Source organism: Salmo salar, chromosome ssa01 (genome assembly GCF_905237065.1).
Source record: "Salmo salar chromosome ssa01, Ssal_v3.1, whole genome shotgun sequence".
Lineage (NCBI taxonomy): Eukaryota > Metazoa > Chordata > Actinopteri > Salmoniformes > Salmonidae > Salmo > Salmo salar.
In genome coordinates, this window is record NC_059442.1 from 48,705,726 (window position 1) to 48,728,852 (window position 23,127).

Below are 23,127 nucleotides of genomic sequence, written 5' to 3' on the forward strand. Positions count from 1 at the left end.
CTAAATGTGATATTTTAGATAGTACCACCATTTATTTAGCTATGATAAATGTAGTAAATTCTAAGACCCACTATCCTGTTCTTAGGCACAACGTTTATTATCGTCTATAACACGTTTATTATACTATTATTATTATTATTATTATACACCTTAATTTACTGTCTTGATACAAATTAAATACTATGCTGCTTTGAGGGCATGCATGTTTTTATATTTCAATATCTCAACGCATGACCACATTGACGTCGTGTACAGCGCAACCATTTTGGTATTTATTCTAATAACATGCTATATTGACCAATGGTAGCTCTACTGAGATCCTAATCGGCCAATCCGTAGACAACGCTTTGACTCGCCAAATAAGGAGAGACAACTCCATAAAAGGAAACATTGTATCTCTTTATAAGGAGGAAAGTAGTTCTTGGGTTGTAATTTTAGTCCACTATCTGATACATTATTTCAAAAGGCATCAAGTTTGTGTGCAAATGCAGGGCTAAAATACTAATATTGCGGGATATTCGATTGAATATTTGCAGCGTTTGTGCATTGAAGGCGGAAACCGATGACACTTGAAGCGTTTAAGGTGTGAACTACATGACATGGCGGAGTAATAACTAATGCGCTCTAAGCTTTTTCCTTTTTGAGAAATTGCTCTGAGTTTTGGAAATAGAGGAGGTTGAGCCAAGCTGTAACCGGGCTGAAGAGTCCTAGGGGCAGCATCACTTTTGAAAGTTTACGCCAATTTCGCCATGTCCTCATTTTCGCTGTTTGTTTACCTTTTTGGTGGTTGGGTTGCATGAGCTGTGCCGTAATTTTACTAACACACGCGCTCCAGCGGTCGGCTGGCGATTTCAGAGACCGGGTCCTCTAAATAGAATGTTACCAAGCCAGGCTGGATCAGCACCATCTGGAAACGGATCAGCGTCTGTCAGTGGTAACACAGGTCACGGTTCTGTGGTTATTGGGAGTGGAATTCGCCCCATGTTGGTCAGAGCAGTGCAGACGACAACTGGGGTCAGCGACAGCACCGGTGCGGTTGGGATGTTGGGGGGCAACGGTCCAGAAGTGGGTCCAAGAGGTGGGGCAAGACCAGTGAGCGGGACGGGACTGACCACTCTACAGACCGCCGGCCAGGGAGGCATCGGAAGTCTGAACACGGGAGTTGGGGTTCACGGAGGCAACCGGTACGACCCGGACAAAAAGTGTGCGCCCATGGGGTGCAGTGGGTCAGACGCTGATTCGGACTCGGGGGATGATGACGACATGATGGGATCAATCAGAGACAACAGAAGAGGTGTAAAGCGGGAGAGACTGGAGATGGAGGCTGCGGTGACAGGGCAGGGGACTGAGGTACCAGCGGGGGCTTATGGTTTAGTCCCCGGAGGTGTTGCTGGCGCAAAGCCGGGGAAGAAGACACGTGGACGTGTAAAGATAAAAATGGAATTTATCGACAACAAGTTGAGGCGATACACAACTTTTAGCAAGAGGAAGACTGGCATAATGAAGAAGGTGAGTAATCACAGTGAAAATTCCAGCTGTTGCATCTCATCACACGTGACACTCAGGTGTGATGGGACACTCAGTCGCCTAGTGTGTCCACTCCAAAATGTTACTTGTTCATGCATCATTTTGCATGGTCTATATACAGGCTGAAACGAATGCCTGCAACATCGTGTAAATGATCCTTACAAGCCAGAACGTTGAATAAAATTATATTTGAACTTACTTCCGGGTGTCTGTGTGGTTTGTCCTTCGGCTGCTTAACATTTTGACTAAATATCAACAAGAAAGTAGGCTATTGTTTTACCGACATTTTGAAAAGCACCAGGTATAATTAGGTTAATATTGGATATTCGGTTCGCTCAAATAGCTATTGAACCAAGCGCTTCATGACAATGAATCAGTAGAGGATGGAGAACAATTGATGTGAATTTTAAATGTTTAATTTGGATTTCAATATTATATAAAAAAGTTAATTGTTCTTCAGCCTCCCCTGATTCAGAATATAATGTTCATTGTCGATTTATCCAAAATAAAACTAATTTTACCTCGTTGTGGAACTGAACCATATCTACAGGCACTCTAAAAAGTCAAGTAAACAATACTTTCCTGTGGATATTTTATCTCAAATTTCAAGCAGCTGAAGGACAAACCACACCGTCAACCGGTAGAGTAAGTTAAAATGCTATATTATTAAACATTCTGGCTTGTAAGGAACATTTACGCCACAGGAGGTTGGTGGCACCTTAATTGGGGAGGATGGCTTGTGGTAATGGCTGGAGTGGAATGGTATCAAATACATGGTTTCCATTCTATTCGCTCCGTTCCAGACATTATGAGCCGTCCGCCTCCTCAGCAGCCTCTACTGATTTAAATGATTTTGCAGACATTAGTTTCAAGCTGTGTGTATACTAGGCTTGGGGGTATCCAGATTGTCATGTCAACCATGTGCCATTCTGGGATATTCTGTAATACCGGCACTGAACACAAGGGGCACAACAAGTACATATAAAATCCCATAGCACTCTCTGAAAAACTGTTTGCAGGGCAGACATCCCAGCTCATAAAGTAACTTATAAATGCTACTGACAGTTTGCTGCACACACAAAACAAATATTAGACCGCAAGTCTCTTGATCCAGTTGGGGGGATTCTCTGCTGTTACCAAGAAGAGCTTGATTGCAAGAAGCTAACCACTTAGCTAGCTAGATAGCTAGATAACTAATTCCTAAGTTAGCAAACCAAATGCACAACTGTAGAGCATTTAGCACATTTTAGACAGTTAATAGTTATAAGATTAGGGATGTCATGACATCAAACGTTCAGCCTGCTGCACAGACCCTATGGACGCTATCCCATAATGACAGTAAAAACATGTTTTTATACATTTTTGCACATTTATTGAAAATGAAATACAGAAATATCAAATTTACATACAGTACCAGTCAAAAGTTTGGACACACCCACTCATTCAAGGGTTTTTCTTTATTTTGAGTATTTTCTACATTATAGAATAATAGTGAAGACATCAAAACTATGAAATAACACATGGAATCATGTAGTAACCAAAAAAGTGTTAAATAAATCTAAATATATTTGAGATTATTCAAAGTCGCCACCCTTTGCCTTGATGACAGCTTTGCACACTCTTGGGATTCTCTCAACCAGCTTCATGAGGAATGCTTTTCCAACAGTCTTGAAGGAGTTCCCACATATGCTGAGCACTTGTTGGCTGCTTTTCCTTCACTCTACGGTCCAACCCATCCCAACCATCTCAATTGGGTTGAGGTCGGGTGATTGTGGAGGCCAGGTCATCTGATGCAGCACCAACACTCTCCTTTGTCAAATACACAACCTGGAGGTGTTTTGGGTCATTGTCCTGTTGGAAAAACAAATGATAGGCTCACTAAGCGCAAACCAGATGGGATGGTGGCCAATTCAATTGTTTGGGCATGATTTTAGAAATAAACACTTGTCTATATAAGGTCTCACAGTTGGCAGTGCATGTCAGAGAAGAAACTATACCATTCTCTGAGATATAATTGTGATGAGGCATATATGTGGAAGGGTATAAAACATCATTCGTAAATTGAAAAAAAAATATGGAACTACCCAGACTTTGCCTAGAGCTGGAAGTCCGACCAAACTGAGTAACTGGTCAGGGAGGTGACCAATGACCACTCTGACAGAACTACAGAGTTCTTCTCTGAGATGGGAGAACCTGCCAGAAGGACAAGAGTCTCTACAGAGAATGGCCAGATGAAGGACACTCCTGAGAAAAAGGCACATGATAGCACATCTGGAGTTTGCAAAAAGGCACATGAAAGACTCGGATCATAAGGCGACAGGACAATGACCCCAAGCATACAGCCAAAGCAATGCTGGAATTGCTTCAAAACAAGAATGTGAAAGTCCTCAAGTGGTCTAGCCAAAGCCCAGACTTGAATCCCATTGAACCTCTGTGGAAAGACTTGAAGATTGTTATTCATGCCGCTCCCCATCTAACTTAACAGAGCTTGAGAAAATCTGCAAGGAAGAATGAGAGAAAATCTCCAAATCCAGATGTGCAAAGCTGATACAGACATACCCAAGATGAATCAAATCTTTAATCGCAGCCAAATGTGCTTCTACAAAGTATTGTCTCAGGGGTGTGAGTACATATGTAAATGAGATGTCTTTATTTATATTTTTAAAAACATGTTTTCACATTGTCAATACAGGGTATTATGTGTAGATGGGTGAGGGAGAAAAAATGTAGTTAATCCATTTTGAATTCAGACTAACACAATGTGGATTAAGTCAAGAGTAGGGTTGCAAAGAGTCTGAACATTTCTGGAATTTTTCCATGGGAAGTTAAGCCCTGGAATTTTGGGAATTTTGCTTAAATTCATCAAAAAAGTTATCTTTATAACAGTGAACCTTTTTTTTGTGGGATACACAAGGCAATTCTAGGTCTTGTGACATATTTTGGTTAAACTGTCCCCAATTAAATGGTATTGCAACCCTCTGTATGCATAGTGCATTCTTCCATCACATGTACAGCTGATTCAAGGTCTTGCACACTAATGAGATGCTATGGAGCCCACACTACTATACTGTCTGAGCCAAGGACTACATGCTTTCTGGTAAGTTTTGATTACAATACTGGGTGGGGTGAATATATTTTATGATATACATTATTTTTTTGTTAACTAGTAAATAGTAGCCTACAGCAAAGTGTTTTTTAAATAATTTCTAACTTGTTAAAATTTTATGCTAGTTAGTTTTTGCTACCATGTGGGTTTTAGCTTGCTTGAGCCTGCTAACTGAGTGTTAATTCACCTGTTTCCATACACGTTTCATTTTAAAACATTTATCTTACAAAGGAGTTGTTTAATCTAACCGCTTAACTATTTATCTGTACATGGAATTGTATTTTTTTTCCCCCTCATTCTTTCCCCCTAATCTTCACAGGAAAATGCCACGGGCACTATCTGATGTGTGGAGACATTTCACTGCAGCCAATGTAGAAGGAAAAGCTGTGTACGTTTGCAAATACTGTGCCAAATCATATGTGACGAATGCAACAAAGAAGAGAGCCAAGGAAATGGTTAGGTATGTGAAGGGTCATCAAGTTATAGCAGCAATCTACTTCACCAAGCAAAGTGAGAAGAATAAGAGCACCACATTGAAGCTGCCCAGCAACACCCGTTGAGGTGGTGTTGTCATCATGTTTGACAGTCTCCTGGAGGGGAAGGAGTCTCCAAGAATTGGCCATATCAGTCTGCCGATATGGACAGCCCCATCAAGAGGATCCTCCTAGATGATGTATTTTGGGAGAGTGGTATTGAGAGAGACAATGCCATCCCGTCTGATGTTCAGACTCTGCTTGCAGATGTAAGAGAAGAAATCCATACTTCCCTGTCCACTTCACTGTTGCTCCAAGCAGAGGAAACTGCAGCTCTGAAATACATCAAAAAGCGTGAAGACTTCTGCCTGAAGCCCATACACGCCGCAGCGTACATGTTGGACCCCAAGTATGCTGGCGAGAGCATCCTGTCTGGTGCAGAGATCAACAAGGCCTATGGTGTCACCACTACCGTGTCTTGCCACCTTGGCCTGGATGAGGGCATGGTTCTTGGCAGTCTGGCGAAGTACAATTCCAAACAAGGGCTATATATCTCATCTCATCAGCCACCTGGTGGAAGTGAGTTTGTGGATCTGAGGCTCTTTCCCCTGTTGCCTCCATCATCCTCCAAATCCCACCAACATCAGCCGCCTCAGAGCGCAACTGGTCCTTGTTTGGGAACACACACACCAAAGCACGCAACAGGCTGACCAATACAAGGGTTGAAAAATTGGTGACTATCTGGGCAAATTTGAGGCTTTTTGAGCCTGACAACGAGCCATCCACAACAAGGTTGGAAAGTGACAGTGAAGATGAGGCCTCAGTCTGATGTTCAAGAGGTGAACAATTAAAGAGGTCCAGGGAGAAGACATGAAGCCTGAGAGGAAGACAATCAAAGCTTTAGATTCTAGATTATCATTTTACAAATGTATGTTGAAAATGTTATTGTGAGATGCGACAATCATCCCATGTTAAGAGTCAACTCATTTAATTAAAGTTAAATTCGTAACTAAATTGTTTTGTTTTATTTCTATTGGCAGGATTAAATCATTTGCAATTATGTCCACTGATAAGGTGAAAGGTTTATGTTTCTGTCTTCATATGGTAAATATATCCAATGCAAAAAAACATTTACATTTTAAATGGTATTAATAACAATTTGCATATGTTTCTGTTAATTCCCACGGAAAGTTTCCACCTCTGACTATTCCCCAAAATGTGCAACCCTAGTCAAGAGGTATGAATACTTTCTGGAAGCCCCTGTATATTACGCTACTTTCCATGATGGGGCTGTATGTGTACAGAAGCAGACATTTTGATCACATCGAATTGGGGAAGTGGTTATCCTTTTTACCTCATATTCGTGATGTTAGTATAAAAGTTTATAGTCAACATAGTGACACAATCAATTGCTTAAAATTGATCAATGTATTTGGTTTTGAGTTGATCAAATGGTACTGGATAATTCTGGGGGGAGGTCTATCTTTAAAAGTCATTGGCCACACACCAATACAGAGTTGACAGTCAAACTATCACTTAAATAGCAGCTAACTGTTGTCACTGTTAATATCCTGTGGTGGTTCGTGATTCATTGAAGTTGACTAACAACATATTTTTTTCCCTTTTCTATGATGGCAGCCTCCCGAAATCAACGTCCGCCATTCCAAAATATAGATGGAAGCCTTCTACAAATTTTCAGCTAACCAACCATGTAGAGGTTATTTCAAGTTTCCGTGTGGCCTTTGAATCATTTTAGTTTAAACAGCGCTACACCCCAAATGTTTGCACACTGTTCTGTTGATTTCTGCATAATATCAATGGAAGTGATTTAACAAAAGTGTTGGGTTACACTTACCACATTGGCGACCCACTTGAATCAAAATGCAACACCTCAAAATGTAGCTTGCTGTCTTATACAAATTGTCCTCTAACCAGTGATGTACAAAAATACTTTGAAGCACTTTAAATGATGTCTGCGTGTTGTAGTGTTCCCTTGGATATCCGTTAATAAATAAAAAATAATAAGATTGTGCTGTCCGATTTTGCTTATTATAAGCAATTTGAAATGATTTATACTTTTTGATACTTAAGTATATTTTTGCAATTACATTTACTTTTGATACTTAAGTATTTTTCTGGGTGACTTTCACTTTTACTTGAGGCATTTTCTATGAAGGTATCTTTTAATTTTTGTCAAGTATGACAATTGGGTACTTTTTCCACCACTGCCAGATTCCGTGTGGTTTTTGAGCTGTGTTAGTTTTACACACTGCCCCCCGCAATTTGATTTCAATGTGATAATCGATAAGAGTGATTGACAAAAGTGTTGCGCTCCTCTTTCAGTTTTGGTGACCCCTGTATCAAAATGCAACATTCTAAAATCTAGCTAACAAGCAATATGATTACTATTAATTGCACATGTGTAGGTTGTTGTCAACAGGAAGCAGCGACCGCATCAATTTATATTCTTAAGTTAAAAATGAACTTTCAACATTTAATTTCCAATGATATTGTACTTAATCAGGTAAAAAACTTCTGAATGAGCTCAAAAACGTGTTGTGATTTTATTTTGATATACCAGAAATCACCAAAACTGGTTTGCCCTGCCTAATAAGATATCTAGCTGGCAAATATTTAGCTGTGAATTCCATACTGTAACTAGATCAGTGTGTGTGTGTGTGTGTGGTGCACAACAGTGAGTGAGTTACTCATAAGGCTCTGGTCTCTCGTCGTTGTGTGCTTGTAAACAAACGTGACTAGGGACTATCTCTAAGCCTCATAATGTGACTGTTGAAATAAAGAACGTGATCTGCTTTATCTCCTAAAGTATTGCACAAGTTGACTGCAGGTATTTAATTTAAAAGTAGCTACAAATATTCAAATGTATTTAAAAAAAACTTCAAAACCAGCCTGTGGCTATTTCCAAGTACCCCGGTATACTGCCCAAGCCTTGTGTGGGTGGGTGTGTATATACCAATTAGATGTGTGTGTGTGTGTTACAGCCTGATTAATCAGACTAGATGTTGCATTGCTTGATGTATATGGGGCATCATCAAGTCCTGTGAGTCTGTAAAACTCCTGAGTGGAGCAGTGGTCTAGGGCACTGCATCTCAGTGCAATAGGCGTCACTGCAGTCCCTGGTTCGAATCAAGACTGCATCACATCCGGCTGTGATTGGGAGTCCCATAGAGTGGCGCACAATTGGCCAAGCATCGTCCGGGGTAGGCTGTGATTGTAAATAAGAATTTGTTCTTACATGACATGCGTAGTTAAAGGTAAAAAAAAAACATGCACCTATAGCAGGGATCATCAACTAGATTTAGCTGCGTGCCATTTAAAAAATTAAATAAAACATTCAAGAGCGGATGGTTAGGGGGCTGGAACATAAATACAAATCATTTGTAGACTGCAAATTGACTGCAAGAAGCTCAAACGGATATCATTTAATCATTTCAAACTTTGCTTCCATTTGTATACGATCACATCTCTCTATTATGCATGGCAATACTTTGGAATAGATTTCAAAAATTATATTCACTTAGAGCTTGTTTTTAGTCTTATGTCCAACAATTAAAAATATATATTTTTTGGGTGCGCTGCCGCCGCCGCCAGTTGGGGAGCCCTGACCTATAGGCTACACCAACACTGACCAAGAATGTCATCATGAGGTAGACTTCAACTTCCCTGTACAATATCCTTCCCTTGTGTCACTTTGACTTATATATTATTTAACCCGTGGAAGGCCCAATTCAACCCAAAATCCCACAGAATTTGCCATAATCTGATGTAATAAGACTCGCAGACATAATGTGTAAAGAACCAAGTGGGACATGCCATCTCTGTCCTGGCACTGAGTGACTGGAAGTCACAACATTCATGTCTGGCTTTGTGTTTTAAATAGACTAGAGCAACTGACATTCCTATTTCTAACCACAACGTCACCTGCACTATACATCTCTGTGTCCGGTAGGCATAGTTGCAGTCACACACTTCTCATCTAAATTTAGAAATATTATATTTTTAGCAAACTATTTTCAATGTACATTTTTTGCACATTTTCAAAGAGCAGTTTCTGCTCAGTATGTGTTTATGTTTCTCATTCAAACTTTTAAAGTAAGTATTTGTATTTATTATGGATCCCCATTAGCTTAAAAGGGTGTGAACCAAAGCAGCAGTTACTCTTCCTGGGGTCCAGCAAAATTAAGGCAGTTTATACAATTTTAAAAACATTACAATACATTCACAGATTTCACAACACACTGTGTGCCATCAGGGCCCTACTCCACCACTACCACATATCTACAGTACTAAATCCATGTGTATGTATGTTATCCTGTGTATGTTATCGTGTGTATGCATGTGTCTGTGCCAATGTTTGTGTTGCTTCACAGTCCCCGCTGTTCCATAAGGTGTTTTTAATTTTTTTAATCTGTTTTTAAATCTAATTTTACTGCTGGCATGAGTTACTTGATGTGGAATAGAGTTCCGTGTAGTCATGGCTCTATGTAGTACTGTGTGCCTCCCATAGTCTGTTCTGGACTTGGGGACTGTGAAGATACTTCTTGTGGCATGTCGTGGGGTATGCATGCGTGTCCGAGCTGTGTGCCAGTAGTTTAGACAGACAGCTTGGTGCATTCAACATGTCAATACCTCTCATAAATATAAGTAGTGATGAAGTCAATCTCTCCTCTACTTTCAGCCAGGACAGATTGACATGTATACTATTAATATTAGCTCTCTGTGTACATCCAAGGGCCAGCCGTGCTGCCCTGTTCTGAGCCAATTGCAATTTTCCTAATTCCTTTTTTGTGGCACCTGACCACGCAACTGAACAGTAGTCAAGGTGCGAAAAAATTGGGGCCTGTAGGACCTGCCTTGTTGATAGTGTTAAGGCAGAGCATGGCTTTATTATAGACATACTTCTCTCCATCTTAGCTACTACTGCATCAATAAGTTTTGACCATGACACCTTACAATCTAGGGTTACTCCAAGCAGTTTAGTCAACTTGCTCAATTTCCACATTATTTATTACAAGATTTAGTTGAGGTTTAGGGTTTAGTGAGTGTCTTTGTTCCAAATACAATGCTTTTAGTTTTAGAAATATTTAGGGCAAACTTATTCCTTGCTACCCACTCTGAAACTAACTGCAGCTCTTTGTTGAGTGTTGCAGTCATTTCATTCACAGTAGTAGCTGACGTGTATAGTGTTGAGTCATCCGCATACATAGACACTCTGGCTTTAGTCAGTCAGTGGCATGTTGTTAGTAAAAATTGAAAAACGCAAGGGGCCTAAACAGCTACCCTGGGGAATTCTATGCTCGATAATGTCAAAAGCTGCCCCTAAGTCGAACAAGACAGCCCACACAATCATTTACCGTCAATTTCTCTCAGCTGTGCTTGTTGAGTGTCCTTCCCTATAAGCATACTGAAATTCTGTTTGTCAATTTGTTTACTGTGCATTGTATCTGGTCAAACTGTTTGTATTTTTTCCAGAAGTTTACTAAGGGTTGGTAACATTTGTTGATTTCTAGGCATACTGGAAGGAGAGCGAGTGCACAAATTGTGGCAGAAAGTTATGTTTAACAAGCTAGTCTATGTTTCATTACATTTTTTTAAAGTTTTTGGTGTATTTACCGATGACCTGTATAGGTCTGGAAAAATACATCAGTTATTGTCTCTTGCTATGTCTCTTCTCATGGAGGCTACCCCGTTCAGAGGTAAAATTTAGCATTTTGTGCGCTGCAGGAGCTGTATTTACTACACGCTCTTCCAGGACAATGTGGACCAACCGGAGTTCAAATGCAACAATTGTTTACCCACAGAGGACTATAGAGAAAAAGTTGCCACTATTAACAAATAGATTTAAGAACTTGCAAAATCTACTGGGGAAAGCACCCCCGCCTACCTTCTCCTCTATTCCACAGTCTGGACGATGTGCTGAGAGTATCACCGCCATGTCAATACTCATTGACTACATGGCCAATGCCTTCCAGGGACCCCTCGCCGAAGAAATCTCCCACTTCCCTGGAAAATTAAGCAGGACTGTTGCTTCTGATGGATTTAGTGGATGATACTGTCACCATTCCTGCTGTCCAACCATGGAAGCATGTCATCTGTGGTAGGCCAAATGGAGGGAAGCAGCCTGTGGCGAGTGGGGCTTCTTTGGCGTTGGGAGCCTGACCCAAATCCAGTTGTCAAACAGCTTCGTCCTCTTGGCTTTGGAGGTTCCAGCGCAATCGACCCCTATCCTGACTCCTTCCCAGGGAGATTCTGACCCGGATTCTACCTTGGAGTCAGATCACTGGACCTTGAGGGTGACCGGTTCCTCTGTCAGCCACAATGGGTTTTGCGGCCGGCACGAGGTGAAAAAACTACCGGATCTCCACTGCCATCTCTTCCTACCGTTTTATGCCAGAACATGGAGGCTGTCGCTGTCGTAATCCATGTGCGATCTAATGACATTAGGATGGCTAGCGCAGAATGTCTGAATCTGGATTTTATAGAACTGATTGGAACTCTGAAAGACTGAAATAAATTAAAATCAAATTATTTCAGGCCCAGTGCCATCACTGAGTCATGGCAGCGAAAGATTCAGTAGGTTGCTGGCACTACATGACTGGCTATGAGTCTACTGTAGTTCTGTTGGAGTTACTTTTCAAATCAAATGTATTTATATAGCCCTTCTTACATCAGCTGATATCTCAAAGTGCTGTACAGAAACCCAGCCTAAAACCCCAAACAGCAAGCAATGCAGGTGTAGAAGCACAGTGGCTAGGAAAAACTCCCTAGAAAGACCAAAACCTAGGAAGAAACCTAGAGAGGAACCAGGCTATGAGGGGTGGCCAGTCCTCTTCTGGTTGTGCTGGGTGGAGATTATAACAGAACATGGCCAAGATGTTCAAATGTTCATAAATGACCAGCATGGTCAAATAATAATAATCATAGTAGTTGTCGAGGGTGCAACAAGTCAACAACTCAAGAGTAAGTGTCAGTTGGCTTTTTCATAGCCGATCATTGAGAGTATCTCTACCACTCCTGCTGTCTCTAGAGTGTTGAAAACAGCAGGTCTGGGACAGGTAGCACGTCCGGTGAACAGGTCAGGGTTCCATAGCCGCAGGCAGAACAGTTGAAACTGGAGCAGCAGCACGGCCAGGTGGACTGGGGACAGCAAGGAGTCTTCATGCCAGGTAGTCCTGAGGCATGGTCCTAGGGCTCAGGTCCTCCGAGAGAGAGAGATAGAGAATTAGAGAGAGCATATTTAAATTCACACAGGACACTGGATAAGACAAGAGAAATACTCCAGATGTAACAGACTGACCCTAGCCCCCCGACACAAACTACTGCAGCATAAATACTGGAGGCTGAGACAGGAGGGGTCAGGAGACACCGTGGCCCCATCCGATGATGCCACCGGACAGTGCCAAACAGGCAGGATATAACCCCACCCACTTTGCCAAAGCACAGCCCCCACACCACTAGAGGGATATCTCCAACCACCAACTTACCACCCTGAGATAAGGCCGAGTATAGCCCACAAAGATCTCCGCCACGGCACAACCCAAGGTGGGGCGCCAACCCAGACAGGAAGACCACGTCAGTGACTCAACCCACTCAAGTAATAGGGTTAGAGGCAGAGAATCCCAGTGGAGAGAGGGGAACCGGCCAGGCAGAGACAGCAAGGGCGGTTCGTTGCTCCAGAGCCTTTCCGTTCACCTTCACACTCCTGGGCCAGACTACACTTAATCATAGGACCTACTGAAGAGATGAGTCTTCAGTAAAGACTTAAAGGTGGATAAAATACTTTTGTGGATAACTTTGACACCTTTTGGAAACAGAAGATGTTCTATAGAGAGGATGGGGTCCATCCAAATCATCTTGGTGCCTGGACCCTGTCTTTGCATTTTAAGGTTGCGCTGAGACATTGACTTATCAACACCCCAAGTCCCACTTTGGTAATCCCAACCATAAATTCTTAGTATTATCATCATATTGAAGGTCTGCAACAAGTAACCATCATTGACACTTGTTTTAACCCACAACCTCGTGGCATCGACCCAATGGTACAGTTATAGACAATCTTGTATATACTGTATACCAATTCAAGCGATCCCTATAGTATTTTCAAATAAGGGGTTAACTACTGAGCATAGTTCGAGGCATAGGCCTAATAGTTCACTTCTAGGCAATCTTGTATCTATTCCAATTCAAGCCAACCATGGTATTTTCTATTAGGGGGGTTATCTGTTGAATATGGCATGTTTGTATTAGAATCTCAATTTGATCTGAAATCCTGCAGTTAGTGCTGTGGCGGTCACAATTTTGTCAGCCGGTGATTGTCAAGCAAATAACTGTCGGTCTCACGGTAATTGACCATTTTTAATTAATATAAACACATTTAGCATCTCCTGGCTTCCACTCACAGCCTACAAGCCACTGATGCAGACCTTTTGGAACGTCTACATTTTAAAGCATCTAAATCCATGGGATATAGTCTACACCTTCACAATAAATCCCTGATTTATTTTAGAAGGGTCTAAAGAAACACCATGATATGGAGAAAATGTAGTCTATTTCAGAAGAACAGAATAGCATACCCTTAGTTGTCCTGATCTGGCTATGCCATATGGCTGTGGGCTACACTAGTTCATTTAGTAGACAAGATTTGCTTAGAATTCCGTGGCATTATTTTATACTATGAAGAATTCAATTGAACAAAGCTGAATAAAATAGAAAGGATATTTTCTCCAAACGATTTGAGCGGTTAACAAAGACATAGGTACTCCTATATGCTTAATTTAGAGTTATTACTCTAACTTTAGTTGTTCTACAAATGTTGGGCTGTATGTTTTGATTTTTAATCTATTGTAAAGTTGCATGATGCGACAAATGATTATTTTAAAGTTTCTTGAAAGGCATGAGCTCTGCTTTGTTTTATTGCGCAGGCTGTACACACTTCGTCAGTCTCTCGTTCACAATTTGAGAAGCACTTGATAATGCCTCGAATTTCCCGGCGGCATCCCCTTTGTGTGGCCATAATGCACCCTAAAAAATCCATGCCCTTTACAACCCTACTCCCTGCTCCCTGAGTACTGCACATCTCACTCACACGGCTCTCCATCAAGTGATCGGGTCTTTCTCACAGGCTACAAGTGAAGACCGACACATCGGGGACGCAACTACGCACATCCTTATCCAATTCCAAGGTGCATATTGAAGATATTGGAAGAACTGTCCACATTTACGTTTTGTCAGCCAACAAGATGAGTAGGCCTAACGAACAGCAAAAGCACTAGCCTTTGTCAATGTACTTTCCACCATAGTACAAAAGTTGAGCTGTTCAAAATAAATATTCCCAAACAGTCTGGGACAGTTGTGAGATGCGATAGATCCCAAATGAATACAAGCACTAGCATCAAAACACTTTTTTTTACGCAATGAGTCTGACACAACCGATCAGAACGTTTAGCTTAAAATGTTGTTAAACTATTAGGCTATTTCTTCACTTTATAAGCGCAGCAATGCGCACACGGCAGCAGGCTATAAGCACGAATGTTCCATTAGGAGAAAACACCATTCTCAAAAGTGACAACAAATGTGATTATGGATGCAATGCTTTTATTATAACGGTGCATTTCCATGGTGAAAATGATCTTCCCCAAACTTGAAACTCACACGCTGCTTATGTATGCCAGTTAGGCTCTACACCCCTTGTAAAGCAGATTAATGTGCTTCATTTTAATAAGTTATTTGGCCACTCTAGTTGAACAAAAACTTTATCAAAACATATAGGTCTATGGGCTAGGCTACATGAGGTGTGCGACTATGATTCGAAAAAGTTACAAAAATTAAATAGGCGTTGTTTCTTGCCTTAAGCTGGGCATCATTCACAAGTGATAGGCTAATATTGTCACCCATCAGACTATTCTTTATTTAATCTTGTCTTTACATATACTACATAATATATGTATGAAATTCATTTGGATTTAGAATGGACCATTTATCATGCACCTGTCTCAAAACAGGGGCAGGGGAAAAAATACATGTCATCTCTGCACTTAAATAGTGAACGGAGGAGGCTTTTCCTGTGGTTCATTTTCATGCCAGCCAGGTAGGCTATACTCCTGTTGTAAATATGCTTAATATTAGGAAAACTGAGAAATAAATATACAGTGGGGGGAAAAAGTATTTGATCCCCTGCTGATTTTGGAATCTGATTGATTGATTGCTTCTGTGGACGTGTCTTTTTTACAGGTAACAAGCTGCGGTTAGGAGCACTCCCTTTAAGAGTGTGCTCCTAATCTCAGCTCGTTACCTGTATAAAAGATACCTGGGAGCCAGAAATCTTTCTGATTGAGAGGGGGTCAAATACGTATTTCCCTCATTAAAAAGCAAATCAATTTATAACATTTTTAACATGCGTTTTTCTGGATATTTTTGTTGTTATTCTGTCTCTCACTGTTCAAATAAACCTACCATTAAAATTAGACTGATCCTTTCTTTATCAGTGGGCAAACATCAGCAGGGGATCAAATACTTTTTTCCCCCACTGTAGTAGGCCTAGAAAGCTGATGGGGGGGTTATTGTATGGTAACCTACGGACAACGAACGCAATTGCATTTTGTCGGTGGCAATTTGAATGCACAGAGATACCATGGCGAGATCCTTAGGCCCATTGTCGTGCTTCATGTTTCAGCATAACAATGTACAATGTAACCATGTCGCAAGGATCTGTACACAATTCCTGGAAGCTGAAAATGTCCCAGTTCTTCCATGGCCTGCATACTCACCAGACATGTCACCCATTTTAGCATGTTTGGGATGCTCTGGAACAACGTGTACGACAGCGTGTCCAGTTCCCGCCAATGTCCAGCAACTTTGTGCAGCCATTGAAGAGGATTGGGACAACATTCCACAGGCCACTATCAATAGTCTGATTAACTCTATATGAAGGAGACGTTGCGCTGCATGAGGCAAATGGTGGTCACCAGATACTGACTTTATTTCTGATCCACGCCCCTACCTTTTTTTTTATGTATTTGTGACCAACAGATGCATATCGGTATTCCCAGTCATGTGAAATCCATAGATGAGGGCCTAAAATCTTTGAAATTGTTGCATTTATGTTTTTGTTCAGTGTTTATGAACAGAATGGCGTGAAATGGAATTGTTAAATTATATGTGATGTCTAAATCTGGTTTCTCTACGGCCTCTGCATGATGAATCATTGCTCACATGCTGACCAAACCGGACATGCGGAAGTCAATTTTGTTCACCCACACCAGAAGTGATCAGGACTCGCAGGTTGAAATATCAAAACAAACTCTGAACCAATTATAATAATTTGTGGACAGGTCAAAAAGCATTAAACGTTTATGGCAACTTAGCTAGCTAGCTTGCTGTGGCTAGGGAATTTGTCCTGGGATATAAACATTGGGTTGCTATTTTACCTGAAATGCACAAGGTCCTTTACTCTTACAATTAATCCACAGATAAAATGGTAAACCGAATAGGTTTCTTGTCATCTCTCCTCCATCCTACAGGCTTATTTTTCTTCTTTGGACTTTATATGGCGGTTGGCAACCAACTTCAGGGTGCATTACTAGAACTGACGTCCACACTCCAGTCGGTTGATCTTTCAATCACCCACGTGGCTATATGCTTCTAAAAACCAATGAGGAGATTTGAAAGACAGGACAAATAGAACCAAGTTTTATTTTGGCCATGCAAGACTTGGCCATGCAAGACGCTCACGAGCAGTGTGGGTGCAGTGTTTGAATAACACGTATGCTGACCACACGTGAGCGGTATGGTCAGGGTGGGGACATACCCATCTCAGTATGGAGCACACTTCACAGTGCATGTAGACCTATCATCTCATGGTAAAAAAAATCTTGTCACAGGCAAGCCTAAATTTGCTGCAGCTTAGCCTATGCTACAGTAATATAAAGACAGAATGTGCGTCTAATTGACCCATCTCCATCTGGCTTTCGGGGGTCACCTTGTTTTTTAAAATTAAATATATACGTTGTTAATTGCAGCTCAAGTTAATAGCCTATCACTCGAATGTCGTTGCTTTAAATCAGTGCACACACGAGTGCTCTTGCCGTCTCTCTCCAACTCCATTCAAATTTCATCTAAAATAGGTCATCCTTTTGTAGATTGATATGTTGCCCTATATTTAAATATCCTAGACTACCTCTTTCAGGTAACATATTCAATGCAGTATTAGTCTTTTATATTTAGCTAATTAATGATGGGTTATACATAATATGCTTTTAAGTTATAGCTTCGGTCTCTTGCGCAATATGCAAGCACCTGTGCTCAGCTGGCCTCTCCTTAAAAAAATACTCCTTAGCTCTTGGCGCCCCATGCAAGAAGAGCTAGACTAGAATAGCTTGCTGAACATTATTTTTGTTTTAGCATTTCTTATACCAATATTTGAGGAGTGAGGCAAGTTCTATTTTGCTGAATGTTAAATACAGCAGCCAATAAAACTCACCGGTAGTTTGAAAGAGTGAACGCGTGATGGTGGTAGGCTATAGCAGTTAACCCATAACCTTTCAATCTTCGTGAAGAGAAGTGAAAGCCTTCTGCATCTAATTCTAGTCCTATATTATTCAAGGATGTCATTAGAATGATTTAAGATGAGGACAATGAAACTTATTTAATTTAATTGTTGAAAGGAATGAAGCAACAATCGAGAGCAAAAGGGGAGGTAGGCTAACATTAGGAGAAATATTATGAAGGGTATATATGCGTCAGCCTACTAATTATACAAATAGGCCCTATTATATATCAAATTCGCTAGCCTATATTTGTAACTTTGTAGGCCTTATGTGCTGCAGGAGAATCACGTTCTCTTCTGCTTTATCATGGTTTGAACGATGTGTGTAATTCCAGTCCATATAATACAGTACAGTAAGACAGTACACACTCAAAACGATTAGCCTACTGGACCTAGTTTCATTTATTTACCCAAGATAATAAGTACTGTAGCTAGCTACATCTATGGGCTTTTATAATTTTCTGTCGTGCGTAATGTGCAGTAGCCTATATCATATGTGACCGACTGCCTCGATTCGGTCTAATGTAGCAAAATTGAAATTGTATTTTTTACATTGGCTAAAAGTAGAGACTCCGAGCTAGGAAATGGTATCTCATACACTGCAGATGAAGAATATTGGGACAGTAATTCTGCTTTGAAAGTTGATAAACTTGTAACCCCACTTTTGAGAAAATGGCCCTTGAATGTTTTGGTACACCTACTGGAGAGCTCTTCTTTGTCTATAGCCATTCAGCATCGTTCACACCCTTTTAAGCCTTAGACCCACCCATCTCTTTAAGGATTCACATGAGACCATTTGCTGTACAGAGTGATTTAGTTTAGTAAACAAACAAACAAAGATAGCAAGACTAAGAGTGGTGAAAGTAGTAGCCTACAATAAGGAAAAACTCCAGGTAAAAATACACTATCTAGTCCTTGACATATATCCTAATCAGACTTTGGTGCAGGTCACATTACCGTCTCTGGAAAACACTCCCGGAATGTCCAGCCCATCCATTGTCTCAGCCAATCATGGCTAGTGGGAAGGTTCCTTACTTTTCCCGTGGCTTAACCAACTAGGCTGGTAATTTTAACAATTGTATTTCTATTTACAGGATGGAATACAAGTTTGTTAGAAAGGCACATGAAAGTTCACATGTTCCAGAAGGCGTTTCTGCCCAAAAATGCATTTTGATTTTAACCCTTTCACGTGTGAGTTCCAAATATCTCTAACGGTCGCCTCAGCGTGAGTTTTTTTATGCACGTGATGTTCGAACGTTCTCTCCATTCCAGGATGTGATTGTTACATGAACAACAACACTGAATGGCTCAGAGTGAGAGATTACCGTGATTGACTGCCTGCACGCGCCATTTGTATCAATAAATCACTATCAGAAAATGTTTTGTGTGGTATTATTGATATATTTAGTATTTTATTAACGTTTTTCAATTACCCGTGATAAATCATGCATTCCGATTTTTGCATAAATTGTAATGGGCGCATAGTATGTGTGTAAAATAATGTTTTGAAGGTTGTACTGATTATGATGAGCTAAGCTAATTCCAGCTATGTGTATGGAGCCATGTTTGTTGACATACAATGCATTCTGGGTTTCACGTAATCATCCGTTTGACCAAAGATGTTATAACAAAATGAGGTGAGTAAGAGTTCACTCATTTTTTGAGGACTTCTGCAAATGAATGGTGGGATGTGAACGACAGTAGATGACACACCCCTTCAACATGCATACTGTAAACAGACCAAACTCATCTTGTCTTCTCTTATTATCTTCGGTTTCTGTGAGGAAAAAATGCATGGCTGCACGCTGAAACTAATCGATGGATTACTTTCAATTTCTAGAAAGTGTTTTACCTAATTATTTTGATCAATGATGAGCTCACTCGTGATGTGATTAATTATACATAGTAATTGCTATTAGCTAATTCATGGTATAGTTTACGTCAGCCGAGAGTTAGAAAATATGACCGCTTGTGTTGCGTCAATCTTTCCTTAGTTAGCGCTAGGACAAATGTAGCCTACATTTTTCCAGTTAGGATGATTGTGTTATGCTATAGATACTTCTGTGAATATCTGAACATTGCATCCAAAAATAAACTGCTCACATTCTGGACATAACTTTGTAAGGACTGTTTGTGTAAATAGTTTCTGAAAAAAGTGTGGCCAGCTCAAATGCTGATTGTTGTGTCATTCGAAACTGGCCGTTCTAAATGAGCGTTCTAAATGAGTGTTCTAATCACACGGGGTGTGATCGTACGCTTCAGGGACCACTGTAGAACGATCACACCCCGTGTGATGGTACGTGTGAAAGGGTTAAAAATTGTTTACGTTCAAATACCTTTCCTGTGAAGTAGTGACGTGTGACAGTAGTTAATTGAAACAAATCACATATACAGTACCAGTCAATAGTTTGGACACACCTACTCATTCCAGGGTTTTTCTTTATTTTAACTTTTTTCTACATTGTAGAATAATAGTGAAGACATCAAAACTGTGAAATAACACATATGGAATCATTTTGTAACCAAAAAAGTGTTAAACAAATACAAGATACAGATTCTTCAAAGTAGCCACCCTTTGCCTTGATGACAGCTTTGCACACTCTTGGCATTCTCTCAACCAGCTACATGAGGTAGTCACCTGGAATGCATTTCAATTAACAGGTGTGCCTTGTGAAAAGTTAATTTGTGGAATTTCATTCCTTAATGCGTTTGAGCCAATCAGTTATGTTGTGACAAGGTAGGGTGGTATACAGAAGATAGCCCTATTTGGTAAAATACCAATTCCATATTATGGCAAGAACAGCTCAAATAAGCAAAGAGAAACGACAGTCCATCATTACTTTAAGCTATAAAGGTCAGTCAATCCGGAACATTTCAAGAACTTTGAACATTTCTTCAAGTGGAGTCGAAAAAACCATCAAGCGCTATGATGAAACTGTCTCTCGTGAGGACCGCCACAGGAAAGGAAGACCCAGAGTTACTTCTGCTGCAGAGGATAAGTTCATTAGAGTTAACTGCACCTAAGTAGAAGAGACTTGTTTGGGCCAAGAAACACAAGCAATGGACACTAGACCGGTGGAAATATGTCCTTTGGTCTGAGTCCAAATTTGAGATTTTTGGTTTCAACCGCTGTGTCTTTGTGAGACGCGGAGTAGGTGAACGGATGATCTCCGTATTTGTGTGGTTCCCACCGTGAAGCATGGAGGAGGTGTGATGGTGTGGGGGTGCTTTGCTGGTGACACTGTCTGTGATTTATTTAGATTTCAAGGCACACTGAAACAGCATGGCTACCACAGCATTCTGCAGCCATATGCCATCCCATCTGGTTTGCACTTTGTGGGACTATAATTTGTTTTTCAGCAGAACAATGACCCAAAACACACCTCCAGGCTGTGTAAGGGCTATTTGACCAAGAAGGAGAGTGATGGAGTGCTGCATCCGATGACCTGGCCTCCACAATCACCTGACCTCAACCCAATTGAGATGGTTTGGGATGAGTTAGACCACAGAGTGATGGAAAAGCAGCCAACAAGTGCTCAGCATATGTGGCAAATCCTTCAAGACTGTTGAAAATTATTCCTCATGAAGCTGGTTGAGAGAATGCCAAGAGTGTGTAAAGCTGTCATCAAGGCAAAGGGTGGCTACTTTGAAGACTCTCAAATATAAAATATATTTTGATTTGTTTAACGCTTGTTTGGTTACTTCATGATTACATACGTGTTATTTCATAGTTTTGATGTTTTCACTATTATTGTACAATGTAGAAAATAGTCAAAATAAAGAAAAACCCTTAAATGAGTAGCTGTGTTCACATTTTTGACTGGTACTGTATGTATTGCATAATGGCACAATTTTGGGGTTTGGGCTCATTTAAATGTCATTATTGTAGGGCTCACATAATGTATTTAATATATGGCTCATCAGGCTCAGGTAGCATCAGGTTTTGAGCTCTAATGAAATCCAGGCATTTATATGCTTTTTTAATGCTTTTGAATGACACTTCTGGTTTTGTTGGGAAATACCGGGTTACCCAGGATAAAAGTGATTTATTGTCGGGATGGAACATTTGTAAAATACAGCAAAAATAATCAAACCTGGTGACAGTTTTAATAGACATCATTGCATCCTGTATCACAAGGTGGTTTTGGTCCTCATTAAAGTCCCGTAGGCTATTTCATTACTCTCTCTTTGTTTATAAAGCTCTACTGTGCAAGCTTCCAACATACCTCACTTCTTCGTTGTTGAAGAATAGAGACATGAGTCACAAAACACATTCGCAGTGTTGGTTAACTCATGAGGTTCTTCGGGTCTCCACCAAATTTTGTAGATCCGCTTTTAGTTTTGTTGTGCCCTACTGCTGGAACAATCTGCAGATCTCGTTGAAATTGGATGTTCTAGTGCCGCTCAGGCAGTTTAGGGTATTAATTGAAGACCTGGTAGCTGAGAGATGTAGATGTTATCCATGATTTGTATGTTTGTGTATTTTAACTGTTGATGTATTCTATAAAATTATAAAATGCAGGGCTCTCTTGTAAAATAGACCTTTGTCTCAATAGGACTCCCTGTTGAAATAAAGGTGTACATTTCTTATTTATTTACATTTTTAAAAATCCATATGTCTGAAGCAGATCTGCGCTTTGTTGAGACAGCAGTTCTCCAACTGTCTTTTGTGAGCGAGAACAGCTTCAGAGTCCCATACAGTGCAGACATTCTTTTTTTAAGATTGTGTCATCAAAATAGTTGCAATGCCACTCTTTGCATTGTTTGATCTTTGTAAAAAGGTTGAGTTCTGACTGATGAGCAAGTCCCTGCCTTGCTTGTGCTTTTTTCCTTTTGGCATCATCCACTGTTGTCGTGGAAACAGGTTTCTGTATGTTGTACAGTAGGCAGCAGCATGACTGATTGTTCTGTGCACTGGTTTTGACAAAGTATGACAGCATTCAGCAGTTTGGTTTCAGATCTCTGAGGGTGCAGGCCAGGGCAGTTTAAAATGGTTGAAATAAATGGATTTATAGATCAGAAATCTGCCTCTGGTTCAGAAAAGGATGTGCAGGCTCATTCAAAGGCATGTCAAGCCTGCACACCCTCTAGAAAGTCTATTTCTCCAAGACCAGGATTTTACTACTGCTCAAAATTATCATGCCCCTGAGGTTTAATGTATAGATAGATCTGAATGACTGTTCATCACCACAGTGCTAATTTGTGTGACTGCTTCAATGGAGCCACATGGGCTGCTTCAATGGAGCCACATGGGCTGCTTCAATGGAGCCACATGCCCCAAAGCTTTACATGTAAATCAAATCAAATGTTATTAGTCACATGCGCCGAATACAACAGGTGTAGACCTTACAGTGAAATGCTTACTTATGAGCCCCTAACCAACAATGCAGTTGAAAAAAAAAAAAAGAATAAGAAATAAAAGTAACAAGTAATTAAAGAGCAGCAGTAAAATAACA

General features: G+C 40.5%; 1 protein-coding gene across 5 annotated transcripts in view; it reads left to right on the forward strand.

The window, feature by feature from the left end:
• The first annotated feature begins 372 nt into the window (after window positions 1-372).
• The window catches only part of LOC106604182 (serum response factor), a 60,031-nt gene continuing 37,276 nt past the window's right edge, over window positions 373-23,127 (forward strand). For 2 of the 5 annotated variants that reach the window (XM_014198632.2, XM_014198613.2), the window contains exon 1: window positions 378-1,509. In XM_014198632.2, coding sequence (XP_014054107.1) covers window positions 877-1,509 — 633 coding nt within the window. In that variant the 5' untranslated portion in view covers window positions 378-876. Of the gene's footprint in view, window positions 1,510-23,127 lie in introns of all 5 variants that reach the window. The other 3 variants (XM_014198642.2, XM_014198626.2, XM_014198620.2) reach the window with 2 other exon arrangements.